The sequence below is a fragment of the Chiloscyllium punctatum genome, chromosome 30, assembly GCF_047496795.1.
Source record: "Chiloscyllium punctatum isolate Juve2018m chromosome 30, sChiPun1.3, whole genome shotgun sequence".
NCBI lineage: Eukaryota > Metazoa > Chordata > Chondrichthyes > Orectolobiformes > Hemiscylliidae > Chiloscyllium > Chiloscyllium punctatum.
Genome location: NC_092768.1, coordinates 1,148,906 through 1,174,423, shown reverse-complemented (window position 1 = coordinate 1,174,423; position 25,518 = coordinate 1,148,906). Strand labels below are relative to the sequence as shown.

The window sequence follows — 25,518 nt, the reverse complement described above, 5'->3', positions numbered from 1 at the left end:
CAGACACACACACACACACACACTCCCCCACCCACCGTCCCGCAGACACACACACACACACTCCCCCACCCACCGTCCCACAGACACAAACACACACACACACTCCCCCACCCACCGTCCCATAGACACACACACACACACTCCCCCACCCCCACCGTCCCGCAGACACACACACACACACACTCCCCCACCCACCGTCCCACACACACACACACACACACACACTCCCCCACCCACCGTCCCGCAGACACACACACACACACACTCCCCCACCCACCGTCCCACACACACACACACACACACACACTCCCCCACCCACCGTCCCACACACACAAACACACACACACACTCCCCCACCCACCGTCCCATAGACACACACACACACACTCCCCCACCCACCGTCCCACACACACACACACACACACACACTCCCCCACCCACCGTCCCACAGACACACACACACACTCCCCCACCCACCGTCCCACAGACACACACACACACTCCCCCACCCAACGTCCCACACACACACACACACACACTCCCCCACCCACCGTCCCACAGACACACACACACACACACACACTCCCCCACCCACCGTCCCACAGACACACACACACACTCCCCCACCCACCGTCCCATAGACACACACACACACACTCCCCCACCCACCGTCCCGCAGACACACACACACACTCCCCCACCCACCGTCCCACACACACACACACACACACACACTCCCCCACCCACCGTCCCACAGACACAAACACACACACACACTCCCTCACCCACCGTCCCACACACACACACACACACACTCCCCCACCCACCGTCCCACAGACACACACACACACACACTCCCCCACCCACCGTCCCACAGACACACACACACACACACACACACTCCCCCACCCACCGTCCCACAGACACACACACACACACACACACACTCCCCCACCCACCGTCCCACAGACACACACACACACTCCCCCACCCACCGTCCCACAGACACACACACACACTCCCCCACCCACCGTCGCACAGACACACACACACACACACACACACACTCCCCCACCCACCGTCCCACAGACACACACACACACACACTCCCCCACCCACCGTCCCACAGACACACACACACACTCCCCCACCCACCGTCCCACACACACACACACACACACACTCCCCCACCCACCGTCCCACAGACACACACACACACTCCCCCACCCACCGTCCCGCAGACACACACACACACTCCCCCACCCACCGTCCCACAGACACACACACACACTCCCCCACCCACCGTCCCGCAGACACACACACACACACACACACACACTCCCCCACCCACCGTCCCGCAGACACACACACACACACACACACACACTCCCCCACCCACCGTCCCACAGACACACACACACACACACACTCCCCCACCCACCGTCCCACAGACACACACACACACACACTCCCCCACCCACCGTCCCACACACACACACACACACTCCCCCACCCACCGTCCCACAGACACACACACACACACACACACACACTCCCCCACCCACCGTCCCACAGACACACACACACACACACACACACACTCCCCCACCCACCGTCCCACACACACACACACACACACACACACACACACACTCCCCCACCCACCGTCCCACAGACACACACACACACACACACACTCCCCCACCCACCGTCCCGCAGACACACACACACACTCCCCCACCCACCGTCCCGCAGACACACACACACACTCCCCCACCCACCGTCCCACACACACACACACACACACACACACACACACTCCCCCACCCACCGTCCCACAGACACACACACACACTCCCCCACCCACCGTCCCACAGACACACACACACACACACACACTCCCCCACCCACCGTCCCACAGACACACACACACACACACTCCCCCACCCACCGTCCCACAGACACACACACACACACTCCCCCACCCACCGTCCCACAGACACACACACACACACACACACTCCCCCACCCACCGTCCCACAGACACACACACACACACTCCCCCACCCACCGTCCCACAGACACACACACACACACACACTCCCCCACCCACCGTCCCACAGACACACACACACACACTCCCCCACCCACCGTCCCATAGACACACACACACTCACTCCCCCACCCACCGTCCCGCAGACACACACACACACACACACTCCCCCACCCACCGTCCCACAGACACACACACACACACACTCCCCCACCCACCGTCCCACAGACACACACACACACACACTCCCCCACCCACCGTCCCACAGACACACACACACACTCCCCCACCCACCGTCCCGCAGACACACACACACACTCCCCCACCCACCGTCCCACAGACACACACACACACACACTCCCCCACCCACCGTCCCACAGACACACACACACACTCCCCCACCCACCGTCCCACAGACACACACACACACACACTCCCCCACCCACCGTCCCACAGACACACACACACACTCCCCCACCCACCGTCCCACAGACACACACACACACTCCCCCACCCACCGTCCCACAGACACACACACACACACACTCCCCCACCCACCGTCCCACAGACACACACACACACTCCCCCACCCACCGTCCCACAGACACACACACACACTCCCCCACCCACCGTCCCGCAGACACACACACACACTCCCCCACCCACCGTCCCACAGAAACACACACACACACACACACACTCCCCCACCCACCGTCCCACAGACACACACACACACTCCCCCACCCACCGTCCCACAGACACACACACACACACACACACACTCCCCCACCCACCGTCCCGCAGACACACACACACACTCCCTTACCCACCGTCCCACAGACACACACACACACACACACACACACTCCCCCACCCACCGTCCCGCAGACACACACACACACTCCCCCACCCACCGTCCCACAGACACACACACACACACACACTCCCCCACCCACCGTCCCACAGACACACACACACACTCCCCCACCCACCGTCCCATAGACACACACACACACACACTCCCCCACCCACCGTCCCACACACACACACACACTCCCCCACCCACCGTCCCGCAGACAAACACACACACTCCCCCACCCACCGTCCCACAGACACACACACACACACACTCCCCCACCCACCGTCCCACACACACACACACACACACTCCCCCACCCACCGTCCCGCAGACACACACACACACACACACACTCCCCCACCCACCGTCCCACACACACACACACACACTCCCCCACCCACCGTCCCGCAGACACACACACACACACACACTCCCCCACCCACCGTCCCACACACACACACACACACACTCCCCCACCCACCGTCCCACACACACACACACACACACACACACACTCCCCCACCCACCGTCCCACACACACACACACACACTCCCCCACCCACCGTCCCACAGACACACACACACACACACACACACACACACACACACTCCCCCACCCACCGTCCCGCAGACACACACACACACTCCCCCACCCACCGTCCCGCAGACACACACACACACTCCCCCACCCACCGTCCCACAGACACACACACACACACACACTCCCCCACCCACCGTCCCACAGACACACACACACACTCCCCCACCCACCGTCCCACAGACACACACACACACTCCCCCACCCACCGTCCCACACACACACACACACACACACTCCCCCACCCACCGTCCCACACACACACACACACACACACTCCCCCACCCACCGTCCCGCAGACACACACACACACACACACACTCTCCCACCCACCGTCCCACAGACACACACACACACACTCCCCCACCCACCGTCCCGCAGACACACACACACACTCCCCCACCCACCGTCCCGCAGACACACACACACACACACACTCCCCCACCCACCGTCCCACAGACACACACACACACACTCCCCCACCCACCGTCCCACACACACACACACACACACACTCCCCCACCCACCGTCCCGCAGACACACACACACACACACACACACACTCCCCCACCCACCGTCCCGCAGACACACACACACACACACACTCCCCCACCCACCGTCCCACAGACACACACACACACTCCCCCACCCACCGTCCCACAGACACACACACACACTCCCCCACCCACCGTCCCACAGACACACACACACACTCCCCCACCCACCGTCCCACAGACACACACACACACACACTCCCCCACCCACCGACCCACACACACACACACACACACACTCCCCCACCCACCGTCCCACAGACACACACACACACACACACACACACTCCCCCACCCACCGTCCCGCAGACACACACACACACACACACTCCCCCACCCACCGTCCCACAGACACACACACACACTCCCCCACCCACCGTCCCACAGACACACACACACACTCCCCCACCCACCGTCCCGCAGACACACACACACACTCCCCCACCCACCGTCCCACAGACACACACACACACTCCCCCACCCACCGTCCCGCAGACACACACACACACACACACACTCCCCCACCCACCGTCCCGCGGACACACACACACACACACACACACACACACTCCCCCACCCACCGTCCCGCGGACACACACACACACACACACACTCCCCCACCCACCGTCCCACAGACACACACACACACTCCCCCACCCACCGTCCCACAGACACACACACACACTCCCCCACCCACCGTCCCACACACACACACACACACACACACTCCCCCACCCACCGTCCCGCAGACACACACACACACTCCCCCACCCACCGTCCCACAGACACACACACACACTCCCCCACCCACCGTCCCACACACACACACACACTCCCCCACCCACCGTCCCGCAGACACACACACACACACACACTCCCCCACCCACCGTCCCACAGACACACACACACACACACACTCCCCCACCCACCGTCCCACACACACACACACACACACTCCCCCACCCACCGTCCCGCAGACACACACACACACACACACACTCCCCCACCCACCGTCCCACACACACACACACACACTCCCCCACCCACCGTCCCGCAGACACACACACACACACACACTCCCCCACCCACCGTCCCACACACACACACACACACACACTCCCCCACCCACCGTCCCACACACACACACACACACACACACACACTCCCCCACCCACCGTCCCACACACACACACACACACTCCCCCACCCACCGTCCCACAGACACACACACACACACACACACACACACACACACTCCCCCACCCACCGTCCCGCAGACACACACACACACTCCCCCACCCACCGTCCCGCAGACACACACACACACTCCCCCACCCACCGTCCCACAGACACACACACACACACACACACTCCCCCACCCACCGTCCCACAGACACACACACACACTCCCCCACCCACCGTCCCACAGACACACACACACACTCCCCCACCCACCGTCCCACACACACACACACACACACTCCCCCACCCACCGTCCCACACACACACACACACACACACTCCCCCACCCACCGTCCCGCAGACACACACACACACACACACACACTCTCCCACCCACCGTCCCACAGACACACACACACACACTCCCCCACCCACCGTCCCGCAGACACACACACACACTCCCCCACCCACCGTCCCGCAGACACACACACACACACACACTCCCCCACCCACCGTCCCACAGACACACACACTCCCCCACCCACCGTCCCACACACACACACACACACACACTCCCCCACCCACCGTCCCGCAGACACACACACACACACACACACTCCCCCACCCACCGTCCCGCAGACACACACACACACACACACTCCCCCACCCACCGTCCCACAGACACACACACACACTCCCCCACCCACCGTCCCACAGACACACACACACACTCCCCCACCCACCGTCCCACAGACACACACACACACTCCCCCACCCACCGTCCCACAGACACACACACACACACTCCCCCACCCACCGACCCACACACACACACACACACACACACTCCCCCACCCACCGTCCCACAGACACACACACACACACACACACACTCCCCCACCCACCGTCCCGCAGACACACACACACACACACACTCCCCCACCCACCGTCCCACAGACACACACACACACTCCCCCACCCACCGTCCCACAGACACACACACACACTCCCCCACCCACCGTCCCGCAGACACACACACACACTCCCCCACCCACCGTCCCACAGACACACACACACACTCCCCCACCCACCGTCCCGCAGACACACACACACACACACACACTCCCCCACCCACCGTCCCGCGGACACACACACACACACACACACACACACTCCCCCACCCACCGTCCCGCGGACACACACACACACACACACACACACTCCCCCACCCACCGTCCCACAGACACACACACACACTCCCCCACCCACCGTCCCACAGACACACACACACACTCCCCCACCCACCGTCCCACACACACACACACACACACACACTCCCCCACCCACCGTCCCGCAGACACACACACACACTCCCCCACCCACCGTCCCACAGACACACACACACACTCCCCCACCCACCGTCCCACACACACACACACACTCCCCCACCCACCGTCCCACAGACACACACACACACACACACTCCCCCACCCACCGTCCCACAGACACACACACACACACACACTCCCCCACCCACCGTCCCACAGACACACACACACACTCCCCCACCCACCGTCCCACACACACACACACACACTCCCCCACCCACCGTCCCACAGACACACACACACACTCCCCCACCCACCGTCCCGCAGACACACACACACACACACACACTCCCCCACCCACCGTCCCACAGACACACACACACACTCCCCCACCCACCGTCCCACACACACACACACACACACACTCCCCCAACCACCGTCCCACAGACACACACACACACTCCCCCACCCACCGTCCCACAGACACACACACACACACACACACTCCCCCACCCACCGTCCCGCAGACACACACACACACTCCCCCACCCACCGTCCCACACACACACACACACACACACTCCCCCACCCACCGTCCCGCAGACACACACACACACACACACACTCCCCCACCCACCGTCCCGCAGACACACACACACACACACTCCCCCACCCACCGTCCCACAGACACACACACACACTCCCCCACCCACCGTCCCACACACACACACACACACACACACTCCCCCACCCACCGTCCCACAGACACACACACACACTCCCCCACCCACCGTCCCACACACACACACACTCCCCCACCCACCGTCCCACAGACACACACACACACACACTCCCCCACCCACCGTCCCGCAGACACACACACACACACACACACACACACACTCCCCCACCCACCGTCCCGCAGACACACACACACACACACACTCCCCCACCCACCGTCCCACAGACGCACACACACACACACACTCCCCCACCCACCGTCCCACAGACACACACACACACTCCCCCACCCACCGTCCCACACACACACACACACACACACACACTCCCCCACCCACCGTCCCACAGACACACACACACACACACACACACTCCCCCACCCACCGTCCCACAGACACACACACACACTCCCCCACCCACCGTCCCACAGACGCACACACACACACACACACACTCCCCCACCCACCGTCCCACAGACACACACACACACTCCCCCACCCACCGTCCCACAGACACACACACACACTCCCCCACCCACCGTCCCACACACACACACACACACACACTCCCCCACCCACCGTCCCACAGACACACACACACACTCCCCCACCCACCGTCCCACAGACACACACACACACTCCCCCACCCACCGTCCCACAGACACACACACACACACACTCCCCCACCCACCGTCCCACAGACACACACACACACTCCCCCACCCACCGTCCCGCAGACACACACACACACACACACTCCCCCACCCACCGTCCCACACACACACACACACACTCCCCCACCCACCGTCCCACACACACACACACACACACTCCCCCACCCACCGTCCCACACACACACACACACACTCGCCCACCCACCGTCCCACAGACACACACACACACACACACACACTCCCCCACCCACCGTCCCACACACACACACACACACTCCCCCACCCACCGACCCACACACACACACACACACACACACTCCCCCATCCACCGTCCCACACACACACACACTCCCCCACCCACCGACCCACAGACACACACACACACACACTCCCCCACCCACCGACCCACACACACACACACACACTCCCCCACCCACCGTCCCGCAGACACACACACACACACACACTCCCCCACCCACCGACCCACAGACACACACACACTCACTCCCCCACCCACCGTCCCACAGACACACACACACACACACACTCCCCCACCCACCGTCCCATAGACACACACACACACACTCCCCCACCCACCGTCCCGCAGACACACACACACACACACACTCCCCCACCCACCGACCCACAGACACACACACACACACTCCCCCACCCACCGTCCCACAGACACACACACACACTCCCCCACCCACCGACCCACACACACACACACACACACTCCCCCACCCACCGTCGCACACACACACACACACACTCCCCCACCCACCGTCCCACAGACACACACACACACACACACACACACTCCCCCACCCACCGTCCCGCAGACACACACACACACTCCCCCACCCACCGTCCCACACACACACACACACACTCCCCCACCCACCGTCCCACAGACACACACACACTCACTCCCCCACCCACCGTCCCGCAGACACACACACACACACACACTCCCCCACCCACCGACCCACAGACACACACACACACACTCCCCCACCCACCGTCCCACAGACACACACACACACACTCCCCCACCCACCGACCCACACACACACACACACACACACACACACTCCCCCACCCACCGTCCCACAGACACACACACACTCCCCCACCCACCGTCCCACAGACACACACACACACTCCCCCACCCACCGACCCACACACACACACACACACACTCCCCCACCCACCGTCGCACACACACACACACACACTCCCCCACCCACCGTCCCACAGACACACACACACACACACACTCCCCCACCCACCGTCCCACAGACACACACACACACACACACACACTCCCCCACCCACCGTCCCACAGACACACACACACACTCCCCCACCCACCGACCCACACACACACACACACACACTCCCCCACCCACCGTCCCACAGACACACACACACACTCCCCCACCCTCCGTCCCACAGACACACACACACACACTCCCCCACCCACCGTCCCACAGTCACACACACACACTCCCCCACCCACCGTCCCACAGACACACACACACACACACACACTCCCCCACCCACCGTCCCACAGACACACACACACACACACACACACACTCCCCCACCCACCGTCCCACAGACACACACACACACTCCCCCACCCACCGTCCCGCAGACACACACACACACTCCCCCACCCACCGTCCCACACACACACACACACACACACACTCCCCCACCCACCGTCCCACAGACACACACACACACTCCCCCACCCACCGTCCCACAGACACACACACACACACACTCCCCCACCCACCGTCCCACAGACACACACACACACACACTCCCCCACCCACCGTCCCACAGACACACACACACACACACACACACTCCCCCACCCACCGTCCCGCAGACACACACACACACTCCCCCACCCACCGTCCCACAGACACACACACACACACACTCCCCCACCCACCGACCCACAGACACACACACACACACTCCCCCACCCACCGTCCCGCAGACACACACACACACACTCCCCCACCCACCCTCCCGCAGACACACACACACACACTCCCCCACCCACCGTCCCACACACACACACACACTCACACTCCCCCACCCACCGTCCCGCAGACACACACACACACACACACTCCCCCACCCACCGTCCCGCAGACACACACACACACACACACACTCCCCCACCCACCGTCCCGCAGACACACACACACACACTCCCCCACCCACCGTCCCACAGACACACACACACACACACACACTCCCCCACCCACCGTCTCGCAGACACACACACACACACACACTCCCCCACCCACCCACTGTTGCAAGTCCAGTGACCCTTCCTCAGAACTGCTCTTGCGTCCTGTGCACCTCTGTAGAAACGTGACTGGTTAGGAAGTGTGCAAGGAATACCCATGCTACGATTACGGATCACCTTAGAGTTATGAACCAGACCTGACCACCTCAAAACATTTTCGGAAGGTAGCTTAGATGTTGATTTTTTAATTATTCTAAAGAAAAATGTAACGTGCTGTGTTCCCGATGCAATTCAATTGATAAAACTACTTGCTGCTGAACAAAACATAATTTATTCAAACACTATCGTTAAAAATACAAGCACTTAGAATAACTTTACTGGAAACCTTTACAGTAATAGATACAGTAATTATTACTAAATAACTGTTAATTAGTTACTAACATAGCCACATCTCATAGACTCACCCCTTAGCAAAAAGGCAAATTCAGAGAAATAGGTTTGTAACACAGGTAACCCAGAGTAGAGAAAAACCTAACTTCTAGCTGAAAACAAGAACAAGAAAAAAATAACCTGTACTTCCTCAAACCTCCAGCAGCTTCTGTGCTGTTGAGACTCCAACAGCAACTACTTAAAGCCAAACCTAAAAAAAACCCTACAAACTACAGGTCTGTGAGAGAGCTGGCCACACCCAGCCAGGCTGCTTCTATTGTTCCAACTTCAGCAAAAACAAAACTCCAAAAGCCACAACAACCCGTTTACTGTGCTGGCTCTCCATGTCGATACCTCATCACCGCGGTCTTAAAACTTCACTTTTTAAAAAAAAAATAGGTCAAAATAACCTCTTAAAGCCACACCATCTTGAGCGTGCTGAGTGTTAGTCTGCACTGTGACTCAGTGTTATCACTCTCACATCAGAGGGAGAAGGCTATAACTTGACCGGGCCAGGTCAGAGACATGGCTGCGAGATCTCAGCTGGCTGTGAAGGGTGACTCTGTTTCAGTAGAAACTCTGCTTCGTGTAACTGTCCCACTTTTGAAGGTGTGTGGAAACCTGCGAGAGCTGAAATCACAGACGTGGAGTTTCCCCAGTGCCCCATCCTGAGTTGAACAGAATAATTCAATTATTTACACTGGAACTGGCTGACTCAATGAGCCACGCTTGAAACGGGCATCGGTCGAGATGTGCCAAGATATTTCTTCCTCATACTTTGTGATTTTTAATAAAAGCTATAAAGGAAGTGACATGTTGTGATCTTTGCCCCAGCAGGATAGAGATTACCAGAACTATAACATTACTCTGAAGACTTTTTATTCAATGCTAACAAAGGTGGTAAAAGCAGAGATGATTAATGAATACAAAAGGAAATTGGATGGACATTTAGGGAAATACACTTCCAAGTCGACAGGGTTAGGGCAGGAGGACAGAACAGAGACTGGTTTGTCCTACAGAAATCCAGTATGAACTCAATGGGCTGAATGGCATAAGTCTTTGCCAGTATGACTCTACACAAGGTGGGGGCTTGGATCAATAGCTCATCCACTCCCCCCCCCCACCAATACATCGTGACAGCACTGTGTACCATCTACAAGATCCACTGCAACAATTCACCAAGGCTCCTTCCACAACTCTTCTGAAACCTGCGGCCTCCAACCATCCAGAGAACAAGGGCAGCAGTTGCTCAGGAACACCACCCACCAGCTCAGTGGCACGCACACCATCCGAATTCGGAACGATATGGCTGTCCCTTCATTGTCGCTGGTTCAGAAACCACAGAGTGCTACTGAAGCAGCACTATGGGTGTATCTCCCCATGACAGACTGTAAGCTATCAAGATGACAGCTCCCCACCACCTTATTAAGGACAACTTAGGATGTCCAACATGTACTGTCCCAGCAATACTTGTACTCTGTCGACAAAGCAAAAGAGTGAAACTACACTTAATAATATTACGGATTACACTTCCACTGAGCTCATTCCATCCTGACTCATTAAATGGGGCAGGAACAGGAAGTTTAGTGTAAAATACTGAAAGTACAAATTAATTAAAAGTTCCAACTTACTCCTGTACCGCAAGATCTTGTTAAAACGCTTTGAATCCCAAGTGACCATACTACACACCGAGAATATGGTCAGTATTTGTAGGACACACAAAAGCACCACCATAAATATTGTGATTTCATGATATCCTAATGAAAGAACAAAAGGTTATCGCAAGTACACAGATCCACACATTGGATAACACATCCAACTGGAAAATAACCAGAAATTAGATAATACATATAACTTAAAGGAGTGCATATAGAATCCCTACAGTGTGGAAGCAGACCATTCGGCCCATTGAGTCCATACCAACCCTCTGAAGAGCATCCCACCCAGACCCACTCTTTCCTCCTGTACCTCTGCACTAGCCATTTCTGATTCACCTCGCCCTCACATCTTTGGACACTACTGGACAATTTAGCCTGGCCCATCCACCTGACCCGCACATGTTCGGACTGTGGGAGGAAACCGGAGCACCCGGAGGAAGCCCACGCAGAGAGAGAACGCGCAAACTCCACACGGACAGTCTCCCGGATCGAACCCAGGTCCCTAGCAGTGGTGCTGACCATTGAGCCACCTTCCTCCTCACTCCAAATCACTCCCAGCGCACATTCCGGTAGCTCCTGCCCCAGCCCGCCCATCCCCTCCCACACCCTCCCCACCTCACTGCGGGGTAGATGCCCCCACATTTCCTCTCCCCCCCCACCCCCCCCCCCCCCCCCCAGATGACAGCGTTGGAGGCCATTGTTCCTAATCTGCCAGCTAGCCCCGGACATTCTCACAGCAAGACCTGATCCCACTTCAATAAGGTCCAGCAAAGCATTGATTCTAACATTCTCACCCTTGTTTTCGAACAACCCCTCTCTCCCCAGCTCATCGGTGCCACACCTCTGTGATTTTGTCCAGCACCAAACCTCTCCTGATACCTGTGCTCCTTCAACCCCGGCTACCTCTGTCATAGTAACGGCTGCATTACTGGTGACTGCATCTTTATTTCACTCTGACCCAAGCTCTGTATTCCCCTCCCTTCAATGTTCCACTCTCCTTCAAGTATCTTCAAAACCTGGTAAGGGTTTGGTTGTATGGGCGAATAACTTGTTTTTCTGGATCGGTGATAATCTTCGAGTGATAATCTTTGAGATGATTTATTGGCTAATTACAGAACATTTCATATTCCCTAGGTAGGGTGGCACGGTGGCTCAGTGGTTAGCACTGCTGCCTCATAGCACCATGGGTTCGATTCTAGCCTCAGGCGACTCCCTGTGTGGACATTCTCCCTGTGTCTGCCAAGGTAAATTGGCCATGGGAAATTGCCCATAACCTTCAGGGATGTGTAGGTTAGGTGCGCTAGTCAGGGGTACATATAGGGTAAAGGAATGGGTTTGGGGGTGGGTCACTCTTCGAAGGGTCAGTACTGACTTGCTGGGCCGAAGGGCCTGTTTCCACACTGGAGGGAATCTCCGATTCTGAACAGAATTGGTTGCCAATTTCAGTTGAGCACCACGACCACCATAGGATTAAACCGACCTGGGGTGTGTTAAACACAGGAAGCTACTGGAGTCAAATAACAACCAGGAATGCACACTGTACCTTCAAACAATATCCAGCAGAGGAAGGCTGCTAGAAGGGCGATTAATGACAGCATGGATGCCCCGTGGAGATACCGAAGTGCTTTACCATGAGATTTAACCCCTGGAAGGGGGAGAAACAAAAACCAACATCAACGTTTCTCAAAGAGTCCCAGAGTGTAAGGCAGGAAAGTACATGTGAGGAGTGTTTGAGTAGCCTCCAGGCCCTATTTCTGCAGTGGGCCATCATCCTATCAACCCTCAGGGCCTTCCCTCTGGAAGGGTTAATCAAATATTCCCACCTTTTGTTTTTTTCCCAAGAAACACTGATCAAATTCGCTTCTGAAAGTTGAAGGACAAAGAGCGACACGTTTGAAGTAATCACTGCAGACAACAGGAAGTGGGATTTCAGATGAGCCACCAATCACGTTCAAGTGTTCCAGTGATCAATATTATAATGTTCTAAACTTCTGACAAGAAAGAACATGATTTTCTTACCTATTCTCTCAGCGCCGTGATACAAACACAGGAACATTATCCCAAAGAAGACCAAGACAGCAAATACCAGGGCAATGACGGATAATACCATTGTACAATGAATCAGATGTGGAAGGCCTATAATAGAGAATTATATGTTAAATGCCAACGATTTTCAAATCAGGTTTGAGATCACAACAAGGGGTATCTCTCCCCACTCCCCCCAGAAGATGTGATTATCTCTAGATTGCTTTGAGGACTATGTGGGGAGAGATTTCCCAGGGTTGGGTTATTCAGTACGTTCAGGGCTGAGATACACAGATTTCTCATCACTAAGGGAATCAAGAATTAGGGGGGGGGGGGGGAAATGCAGTAAAGTGCAGCTGAGGATGATCAGACCAGTCATCGAATGGTGGAGGAGACTCAATGGGCTGAATGGCCATTCTGCTCCTTTGTCTTAGGATGTTATGAACTTCCCTGTCTAACAGCACCGTGGGTCTAAGTCGAACACAAGGACTGCAGCGATTCGAAAAGGTAGCTCACTACCAACATCTCAAAGGCAACTCGGCATGGGCAGTAAATGCTGGCCCAGCCAACGGCATTTCCGTCCCGTGAGTGAATAAAGACAAACGAAGCGGTTGGAGAGAGTGGAGGCGTGGGCCTGTTCTCTTTACAGCAGGGAATGTCGAAGGAAAATTGTTCAAAATAGAACTGTTCAAAATCATAATGGACTTCGACAGGAAGCAAGGAAGAGTTGTACTCAGATACCATCCATCTGGACGACACAGCATCTCAAAGCCCAATACATACTGCTTGAACTATAGTCACATCAGAAAATAAGGAATAAGAGCAGGAAAAAGCCAGCTGGACATGGCTTATCTTTCTCGTGGACTCAGCCCCACTTAGCTGCCCACTCACCCGAACCCTTAACTCCTTCACTGCTCAAAACTCTATCTTTGCCTTAAAAACAAAATTCAACGAGGGAGTGTCGACTGCTTCACGGGGGCAGGGAATTCCACAGATTCATAACCCTTTGGGTGAAGAGGTACCTCCTCAGCTCGGTCCCAAATCTGCTCCCCCTCATTTTGAGGCTCTGTCCCCTGGTTCCAGTTTCGCCTGCAAAGTGCAAACGACCTCACTGCTTCTAACGCAACCAATGCCTTCAGAATTTTACATGTTTGTATCAGATTTCCACCCCCCCCCCCCCCCCCACCCATAGTCTTCAACATTCTGATAAGTATAACCCGAACCTCCTCAATCTCAGCTCATAAACCGAACCCCTTCAGCCCTGGATTCAAACCTGGTGAACATCCTCTGCACTTCCTCCAGTGCCAGTACATCCCTTCTGAAGGAAGGAAACCGGAATTGTACAGAGCATTCCAGGTGTGGCCTCACCGGCACCTCACACAGCTGCAGAACAACCTCCCTGCCTTGAAACCCCATTCCTCTAGCAATGGAGGACAAACTCCATTTGCCTTAATTACCTGCTGCACCTGTAAACCAACTTTCTCAAGCACAAGGACACCCAGGTCCCTCTGCACAGCAAAATGTTGCAACTTTTCACTCCTTAAACAATAATCCATTTTGCTGTTATTCCTACCAAAATGGATGCATTAGGAACCATTTGTTCACAGTGAGCTCCCACAACCAGCAAAATATGACAATGATCAGATTGTCAACGTCAATCAAGGAACTGAAAAATGATCTTTCCTCAGACAACCAAGAGGAAAGACTCACATGGATATAAAATAGGCTGTCACAATTCTGTTGGGGGTTGTGCATGTTCAAATAGAGAATTACATTGCTCAGGGATTAACTGAAGGAGCTCTGCCACAAAACTTTACAATGTTAAACCTTATTGCATGGAAAATGAATTTACGCCAAGTCAGCATTTTAAACATGACAATTTACGCTATAAATCTAGTTTTACTTCCCTGCAAAAAATGTCCTTACATATTACGGAATGCTGAGGGTTACTTCACTTTTACTTCTAGGAACACGGGGGCTGGTTTAGCTCAGTTGGCTGGATGGTTGGTTTGTGAAGCAGTGTGATGCCCAGGCCATGGCTGAGGTTACCATGAAGGACTTAACATCTCCCCTCACTCGAGGCATGGTGACCCTCAGGGAAAACCACCACCCGATGTCTCTCTCTCTCATGAAAGCCCTATGGTCTGGTAAGACTATGGTGATTGGAATTCTGGGACCAAATTAATGACATGCCACAGCTCCCTGGAATTCACCTTCATGCCTTTTCTTTGCCCCAGCTATTCTCTGAAGTACCCGATTCCAGAAGGATCCATCCATTAGATTTTGGTGAGATAAACCTTTAGCTTATCTTTAAATCCTCATGACCATGGGCGACTCAAGCTGAATCACAGAGTTGAATACCAATTTTAGACCGCATTGCTTTCTTAGTCAGGAATTTAAAAGTTAAAAACTAATTAATGACATTGTTTCTGTATTTCTCACAACTTTATTTCAGCTGCTTCCCTCCGTCTGCTCCAAACCGACCAATCAAGTTGACTCTGCCTTCTGACTGACTGTTTTTTTTTGTAAGCACCCAGATGCATTAAACAGAGGAAACTTCCTGACCTGCACAGACCATCTCCATCATAACACGGGCACTCCAAACAGAAATGTAAATGAATAATCTTTTATCTTCAAAACAACTCTTTGATTATGTGGCCCACATGAGTAATTTTCCCTTGAATGAAAAAGAAATTGCCCTCTCAGCCTTGTGATTAGCTTTATTACTCTGGGCTTTGCATGAATAATGCACGCCCTTCACTGAAACATTTGCCGACAGACTGTTTCTACAAGGAGTACAAAACTAGCTCATACATTGCTCCCGACATCCGACTCTGCCTTCACAGAGTAAAGACCGATTACATTTTCCATTAGAATTAATCCAGAATTCTTTCACTTGTCACTGGCACCTGAATTGACACATTGATCTAGACTTTAAAAATTCCAATTTCCAAACTACAATTGCTGTTATCTGAAAGGTTGGCCCAGAAATTCCATTACACGTTTGTGAGGGCCAGCAGTATTGACAAAAAGGACGTGTGTCAGGACTGGGCAGAGTTTCCAAAATGGGGCCCTATGATGTTCAAATTCCCAACACTCTGCGTAAAGGTTTCCCCCAACTCTGAGGTTACAGATAGCTTATCAGGAAGCTCCTGTTAGTTCATCGATTGTCACAAAGGGGATAATCTGTTCGCGATGACAATGAAATTCAATGGTGGCTCAGTGGTTAGCACTGCTGCCTCACAGCGCCAGGGACCTGGGTTCGATCCCAGCCTCGGGTAACTGTCTGTGTGGAGTTTGCACATTCTCCCCCCATGTCTGTGTGGGTTTCCTCCGGGTGCTCTGGTTTCCTCCCACAGTCCAAAGATGTGTAGGTGAGGGTGAATTGGCCGTGCTAAATTGTCCCATAGTGTTCAGGGATGTGTAGGTTAGGGTGGATTGACCGCGCTAAATTGTCCCATAGTGTTCAGGGATGTGTAGGTTAGGGTGGATTGGCCGTGCTAAATTGTCCCATAGTGTTCAGGGATGTGTAGGTTAGGGTGGATTGGCCGTGCTAAATTGTCCCATAGTGTTCAGGGATGTGTAGGTTAGGGTGGATTGGCCGTGCTAAATTGTCCCATAGTGTTCAGGGATGTGTAGGTTAGGGTGGATTGGCCGTGCTAAATTGTCCCATAGTGTTCAGGGATGTGTAGGTTAGGGTGGATTGGCCGTGCTAAATTGTCCCATAGTGTTCAGGGGTGTGTAGGTTAGGGTGGATTGGCCGTGCTAAATTGTCCCATAGTGTTCAGGGGTGTGTAGGTTAGGGTGGATTGGCCGTGCTAAATTGTCCCATAGTGTTCAGGGATGTGTAGGTTAGGGTGGATTGGCCGTGCTAAATTGTCCCATAGTGTTCAGGGATGTGTAGGTTAGGGTGGATTGGCCGTGCTAAATTGTCCCATAGTGTTCAGGGATGTGTAGGTTAGGATGGATTGGCCAAGCTAAATTGTCCCATAGTGTTCAGGAATGTGTAGGTTAGGGTGGATTGGCCATGCTAAATTGTCCCGTAGTGTTCAGGGGTGTACAGCCATGTGGGTAAGCCTTGAGCAAGCAGGGGTCCAAGGGAGAGGGGTGTGGGACTGGGTTGGGTGCTCTCTGGGGGGTTTGGTGTTTACCCGATGGGCCGAATGGCCTGCTCCCACAGTGTAGGGATTCTAAAACAGTCACCCAGATCTACTTTATCCACCGACCCAGCCTCACTCCCCCCAAGATTAAATCTAGGAAGAACGGCGATAGATTTCCAAGTCAGGATGGGGAGTGGCTCGGAGGGGAACTTGAAGATGGTGGTGTTCCCCATGTCTCTGTTGCCCTTGTCCTTCGAGATGGAAGCGGTCGTGGGTTTGGAAGGTGCTGCTACTAAGTGTCGGGGGTAGAGGAAGTGGTTATGGTGCCAATCAAGTGGGGACTGCTTTGTTTTGGATGGTGTCAATCTTCTCGAGTGTTGTTGGAGCTGCACTTATCCAGACAAGGGAGGAATGTTCCATCATACTCCCGAGTTGTGACTTGGAGACGATGGACAGACTTTGGGGAGTCAGGAAGGGAGTTATTTGCTGCAGTATTCCTAGCTTCTGACCTGCTCTTGTCGACACTGCCGTTATATGACCAGAACTGATTTGGAGAACTGTTGGACTGGGGTGTACAAAGTTAAAAATCCCACAACACCAGGTTACAGTCCAACAGGTTTAATTGGAAGCACACTAGCTTTCGGAGCGACGCTCCTTCATCAGGTGATTGTGGAGGGCTCAGTCGTAACACAGAATTTATAGCAAAAATTTACAGTGTGATGTAACTGAAATTATCCATTGAAAAATACCCTGATTGTTTGTTGAGTCTTTCATCTGTTCACACGCCCTGATAGTTTCACTTCTTTCATATGTAAATCACAAAACTTTCTTTTAAAAGTTACATTCTCAGGTTAACTGTAACAATTGGTGTCAGCCCAGACAATGTCTTGAAGGTGTTAGCCCCCTGTGTGCTGCTGTCTGTGCCATAATGGTTAGACTGATTCTAATCTAAAAAATGAATTAACAGAGTCTTCCATGGATCCATGCAGTTTTTGAGCAAATTACAATCTAACTCTGTAAGGAGAAATTCACCCCACAAATGTATGTGAGTGTGAGAGTGTGAGAGTGAGAGTCTGTGTGAGTGCGTGTATGTATGAGTGTGTGAGTGTGTGAGTGTGAGCGCGTGTGCGCGTGTGTATGTGTGTGCGTGTGTATGTGTGTGTGTGCGTGTGTATGTGTGCGTGTGCGTGTGCGCGTGCGTATGTGTATGTGTGAGCGTGTGTGCGTGCATGTGTGTGCGCGTGTGTGTATACATGTGTGCGTGTGTGTGTGTGTGCGTGTGCGTGCGAGTGTGTGAGCGTGTGTGTGCGTGTGTATGTGTGAGCGAGTGCGCGAGCGTGTGGGCGTGCGCGCGTGTGTGCACGTGTGTGTACGTGTGTATGTGCGCGTGTGTGTGCGTGTGTATGCGCGAGCGTGTGCGCGTGCGTGTGTGTATGTGCGAGCATGCGCGTGTGTGTGCGTGAGTATGTATGTATGTGTGTATGTGTATGTGTGTGTATATGTATGTGTGTATGTGTATGTGTGTATGTATGTGTGTGTGTGTGTTTGGGGTGGGGGGTTGTGAGTATCTGAGAGAGAGATTATATATGTGTGTGTGAGAGTTTAAAGGGGTCTAAGTCTGTGAGAGGGTGTGTGAGGGTGTGTGTGTGTGTGGGTGTGTGTGTGTGCGTGTGTGTCTGTCTGTCTGGAGTGGGGGTTTGTGAGTGTGAGAGTGTGTATATGTGAGTGTAGAGTGTCTAAGTCTATGAGAGGGTGCATGTGTGAGTGTGGGAGTATGTGTGCATGTAAGAGTGTCTGTGTCTGTGTGTGTGTAGTGTAATGGTGGTCACCTGTAATGTGACATGAACCCAAGGTCCTGGTTGAGGCCCTCCCTGTGGGTACCAAACGTAGCTATCAGCCTCTGCTCGGCCACGTTTCTCTGCTGCTTGTCCACTGCAAGACGTGTCAGATTGTGGACATAGATACCACTATTACACGTGGGGACACCTCCCACCTTGTACATGGCAGGTACTTGTGTGACTCAGCCAACGTTGTCTATCTTATACATTGCAGGCAAGGATGCCCAGAAACATGGTACATTGGGGAAACCGAGCAAAGGCTACGACAACGGATGAATGGGCACCGCACAACAATCAACAGACAGGAGGGTTCCCTCCCAGTTGGGGAACACTTCAGTGGTCCAGGACATTCAGCCTCGGACCTTCGGGTGACCATCCTCCAACGTGGACTTCAGGACCGGCAGCAGAGGAAAGTGGCCGAGCAGAGGCTGATAGCTAAGTCCAGTACCCATAGGGAGGGCCTCAACCGGGACCTTGGGCTCATGTCACATTACAGGTAACCACCATTGCACTATACACACACACACACACACACACATACACACACACACACTCTCACACACATACACGCAGAGTTACATTGTAATTTGCTCAAACGCTGCATGGATCCATGTAAGATTCTGTTAATTCATTTTTTTAGATTAGAATCAGTCTAAACATTCTCTGGGCTGACACCCATTGCTAAAGTTAACCAGAGAACGTAACTTGGAAAAAGTTTTGCAATTTCCACATGAAAGTGAAACTATCATGGTCATTCAAACAGATGAGAGAATTGGCCATGCCAAATTGCCCGTAGTGTTGGGTGAAGGGGTAAATGTAGGGAATGGGTCGCGCTTCGGTGGGTCAGTGCGGGCTTGTTGGGCCAAAGGGCCTGTTTCCACACTGTAAGTAATCTAAGTAATCTAATCTTAACAAACAATCAAGGTGTTTGTCAATGTATAATTTCAGTTACATTACACTATAAACTTTTGCTATAAATTCTGTGCCTTACATTGTGTTCTCCACAACCACCTGATGAAGGAGCGACGCTCTGAAAGCTAGTGCTTCCAATTAAACCTGTTGGACTGTAACCTGGTGTTGTGTGAGTTTTAACTTTATATGACTAGTCCAGTTCAGCTTCAGCTCAATAGTAACCACCATGATGGTGAGGGCTGGAGTTTCAGGGATGGTGATGGCTATTTTGTCTATTGTTGGAGATGGTTGTTGATTCACATCTATAAACAGCACAAAGGTTTCTTGTCTATTTAAGCCCAATCCTAAATATTACCCAGCTCTTGGTGGAGTGCCTCAATGGAATCTGTCTCTGGCACAGACCAATCGCTGCCTATTACCTGATGAAGGAGCAGCGCTTCGAAAGCTTGTGATTCCAAATAAACCTGTTGGACTATAACCTGATGTTGTGAGATCTCTACGTTGACCTAATAAAAGGTTTCTTTTCCTCGCACGTTGCCATTGACTCCTTTTGACAACGACATGAAAGTTTGATGCCTGTAATCACTCCCTAACCTACTCTGTCTGCAACCTTACAACACAGAAGACGGGCGCCCAATCAATCATCGCCAGAGCTGCCCATTTCTCAGCAGGAATGCCAAGTGACGATGCGAGCAATGGTCACAGAGCTCACTGAGGGCATGGCGTTGTTGGTCAATGTTGCCAGTGTACATTAGAAGCTGCTTCCCCCACCCCCTAGTGCTGGGGAGTAGTTAGAACGACGGTGGACTCACCATAAATAGGAAGCCGGTGTGAAACGTTCTTCCTGCTCACAGCATTCTCCACCACGCAAATGTAGTCGCCACAGTCAGACTTCTTGGCCGCAGTGATAACCAGGGTGCTGTTACCCTGCAGGAACTGATAGTGCTCACCATCCTCTATCACGGTGCTGTCTTTCCACCACACGAAGGAATCTGGGACCCCGGCATTCACCTGGCAGACCAGCGCGATGGTGGTGCCCAGGTTGGTCGAATTATTGCTGACGAGAGGCTCTGACAGTGCGACTGTGGGGAGGGAACGAACGACTGAATGAATGAATGAACGAACGAATGAATGACTGAATGAACGAATGAATCTGAGCCCGAGGACCTCACTATATCACAGTTAATGAACAAGAGTTGGACAAGCATCATTAAAGCACTTCCTCCCGTGTCTCTGTGAAAATTTGGAAGAGGGGTTTGACCAGCACTTGCTTCAGTGGTCACCAAGACAATAAGCCAAGTAACACACGCATCTTCCAGCTGCTCAAGCACCTTCACCCTGAGAGCATTCAATCTATACTTGAGCCGCCCTGCTTCCTCCTGCAGCTACAACACATTCCACAGCAGTGATATTCATCAAGGTCTGTGTCATGTCCTTCGTGCGGTCCGAGATTGGATCGGATTCCTCACAGTGTGGAAACAGGCCCTTCGGCCCGACCAGTCCACGCTATCCCTCCGAAGAGCAACCCACCCAGACCCACCCCCCTCCGGCTGATGGACCTAACACGCTGGGCAATTTAGCCCGGCCAATCCACCCCTAACCCGCACACCTTTGGGAGTTTGAACAGACCAGCTGACAGCTCCAATGAGCTCGTGATGCGTTTGTACACTTCCTCGAACGATCCTGAACGACCTCAAGTCTTTCTTGAAAGCAAAAAAAAAAGTTCACTTCACCCATTCCCTGGTAAAGGACCCAACTTATGAAGAAACGTGGAGCAGGTTAGACCTATAACCACCAACTGTGTAGAGACTGATAGTCAACGTCAGACCCTGAGGGCAACAAGATGGAATTATGCCCTCTCGGGGGGGAAGGGGTGACCAGAATAGGGGGACATCAATTTGGAGCAAGCGGTCTCCCCTCTTAGGGCGGGAACGAGGAGAATTTATTTTCTGCCAAAAGGGTCGTTCAAGAATAGAAGTCTTTTCTCCAGGTAGGGAACCTTTGTCCTGAGTTGAGTGTCCTTGTGCTGGAAAAGCACAGCAGGTCAGGCAGCATGCGAAGAGCAGGGGGAAAAAAAATTTCCCTGCTCAGATTCGTGATGGAAGGGCTCTGGTCCGAAACGTCGACTCTCCCGCTCCTCGGATGCTGCCTGACCTGCTGCGCTTTTCCAGCACCGCACTCTCGACTCTGATCTCCAGCACCCGCAGTTCTCACTGTCACCGACCACCGTCCTGATATTTATTCAAGGCTCCTTGAGGGAATAAATCTTGGGCAGGAGACACCAATGTTGTTGGGAGGGATATGTGACCACCAAAAACATTTGGAAAATAGAATTGTGCAGCCTTTCTCTCTGAGGAAGGCCACCTTCAGAATATTGGGTGCAACTCTGGTCTCCCTCCTAGAGGAAGGATGTTGTGAAACCTGAAAGGGTTGGTGGTTATTGGGCCAATATGACAGGACACAGAATTCATAGCAAAAGATCCAAGTATCATACAACTGTTCAATATATCGAGGTAAAAACAATGACTGCAGATGCTGGAAACCAGATTCTGGATTAGTGGTGCTGGAAGAGCACAGCAGTTCAGACAGCATCGTTTCAGTTGCAAGACACCGTAATCTGTTGCTACAAATTCCGTGTCTTCTGGTCCTGCTCCACAACCACCTGATGAAGGAGCAGCGCTCCGCAAGCTCGTTCTTCCAAATAAACCCGTTGGACTATAACCTGGCGTTGTGTGATTTTAAACCACACATGGCACTTACCGAGAACACTTAGCTGGATCAGTTTGGTGACATTTAAATTAATCTGCACTGTGTACAGGCCACTGTCACTTCTTGCAATGTCTTTTAAGAGCAGTGATCCATTTGAAGAAAAGAATGCAGTTCGAGACTTATACAAATTGGTGAAGGTGGGTATTTTTGTTGCGCTGTAGTAATCAAGAATTCTTGTTTCGGAAAACATCCACTTGACGTGTTCCACGTTTTTAAAATCGACTTTGCTGAATCCAGGCAACAGGATAGAGGATCCCACTGCTCCAAAGAGCTTCTCGCTTGGCCTCTGGGAGTCGGCTGGACCTGACGGATGAGAGAGGGGAAGAGAATTATCCAAGGGAGGGTGGGAAGGTAGGAGGGCAGGAGCACTAACCGACCGCAGCACGGTCACCTCACAGACTGCAAAAGCAGGGAGGTCATGTTGGAGCTGTACAGGACTTAGGCCAGGCCACATACTGCATACGGTTTCCATCACCACATCAAAGGACAGACATGTGCGCGTTGGGGGTGGGGGGGGGTGGGTGGGCGGAGGAGATTCACCAGCTGGTCAGGCTCGCGCAGTCTCCTTTGGAGCAGAAAAGGTCGAGGAGCGGGGGGCACCTGACAGATGTGTATAAGAGGATGAGAGTGGACAGAGTAGATAGAAGCCGAGTCAGATTAGATTACTTTACAGTGTGGAAACAGGCCCTTCGGCCCAACAAGTCCACACCGCCCTGCCGAAGCGCGACCCACCCATACCCCTACATTTACCCCTTACCTAACACTATGGGACAATTTAGCATGGCCAATTCACACTGACCTGCACATCTTTGGACTGTGGGAGGAAACCGGAGCACCCGGAGGAAACCCACGCAGACACGGGGAGAACGTGCAAACTCCACACAGTCAGTCGCCTGAGGCGGGAATTGAACCCGGGTCTCTGACGCTGTGAGGCAGCAGTGCTAACCACTGTGCCACCCACAAAGGGAACCCATAGCCCAGGAGGGAGGGACCAGTCAGCTGACCTCGTTACAATCGCTGCAGTCACATGATCGCTCCGGCGAATTGGAGCTGGCCTTATGCCAAGGGGAGCAAAAGAACGTTCTAGATTAACGCCCGTTGATTTCCTTCCCGGAAACCCAACAAGAGAGACGATTTAAACGGGTCCTTCAAACTGCAAAAGGCCTCAAGTGGGCTCAGATCTTCAGGAATGAACGTGACCCAGAGATCACCTGGCGAGTCAGCCATGTTTTCGTGTCTGCTTTTAGTCAGCGAGCAAGAGGACTGCTTACTCAGTCCGTTAGGCGGAGGGATTCTCTCTCAGCCACCAGGCAGACTGGGGGATCAAAACTGGGAGTTCTCAAGCAGTCAGAGAACTCTGATCAGTTCCCGATTCAAGGTTCCACTCAGCTGTTTGCCTGCTGGAGATTTCACAAGCTTCTGCAAAGAGCCTGACGCCCAACGTTTGAGTGTTGGATGCCTCAAAAACAAGTCCACAGGGCTGTCCTCAGTGTTGGCCAGAGATCACGAGCACATGATTAGGTT

General features: G+C 53.8%; 1 protein-coding gene across 1 annotated transcript in view; it reads right to left on the bottom strand.

The window, feature by feature from the left end:
• The window catches only part of LOC140455055 (uncharacterized), a 63,355-nt gene extending 38,134 nt beyond the window's left edge, over window positions 1-25,221 (bottom strand). The window contains exons 1-6 of the mRNA XM_072549722.1: window positions 25,149-25,221; window positions 23,986-24,297; window positions 22,038-22,307; window positions 14,370-14,486; window positions 13,894-13,995; window positions 12,324-12,449 (exon numbers count right to left, since the gene is read on the bottom strand). Coding sequence (XP_072405823.1) covers window positions 12,324-12,449; window positions 13,894-13,995; window positions 14,370-14,486; window positions 22,038-22,307; window positions 23,986-24,297; window positions 25,149-25,221 — 1,000 coding nt within the window. The remainder of the gene's footprint in view (window positions 1-12,323; window positions 12,450-13,893; window positions 13,996-14,369; window positions 14,487-22,037; window positions 22,308-23,985; window positions 24,298-25,148) is intronic.
• Between the last annotated feature and the right edge of the window lie 297 nt (window positions 25,222-25,518).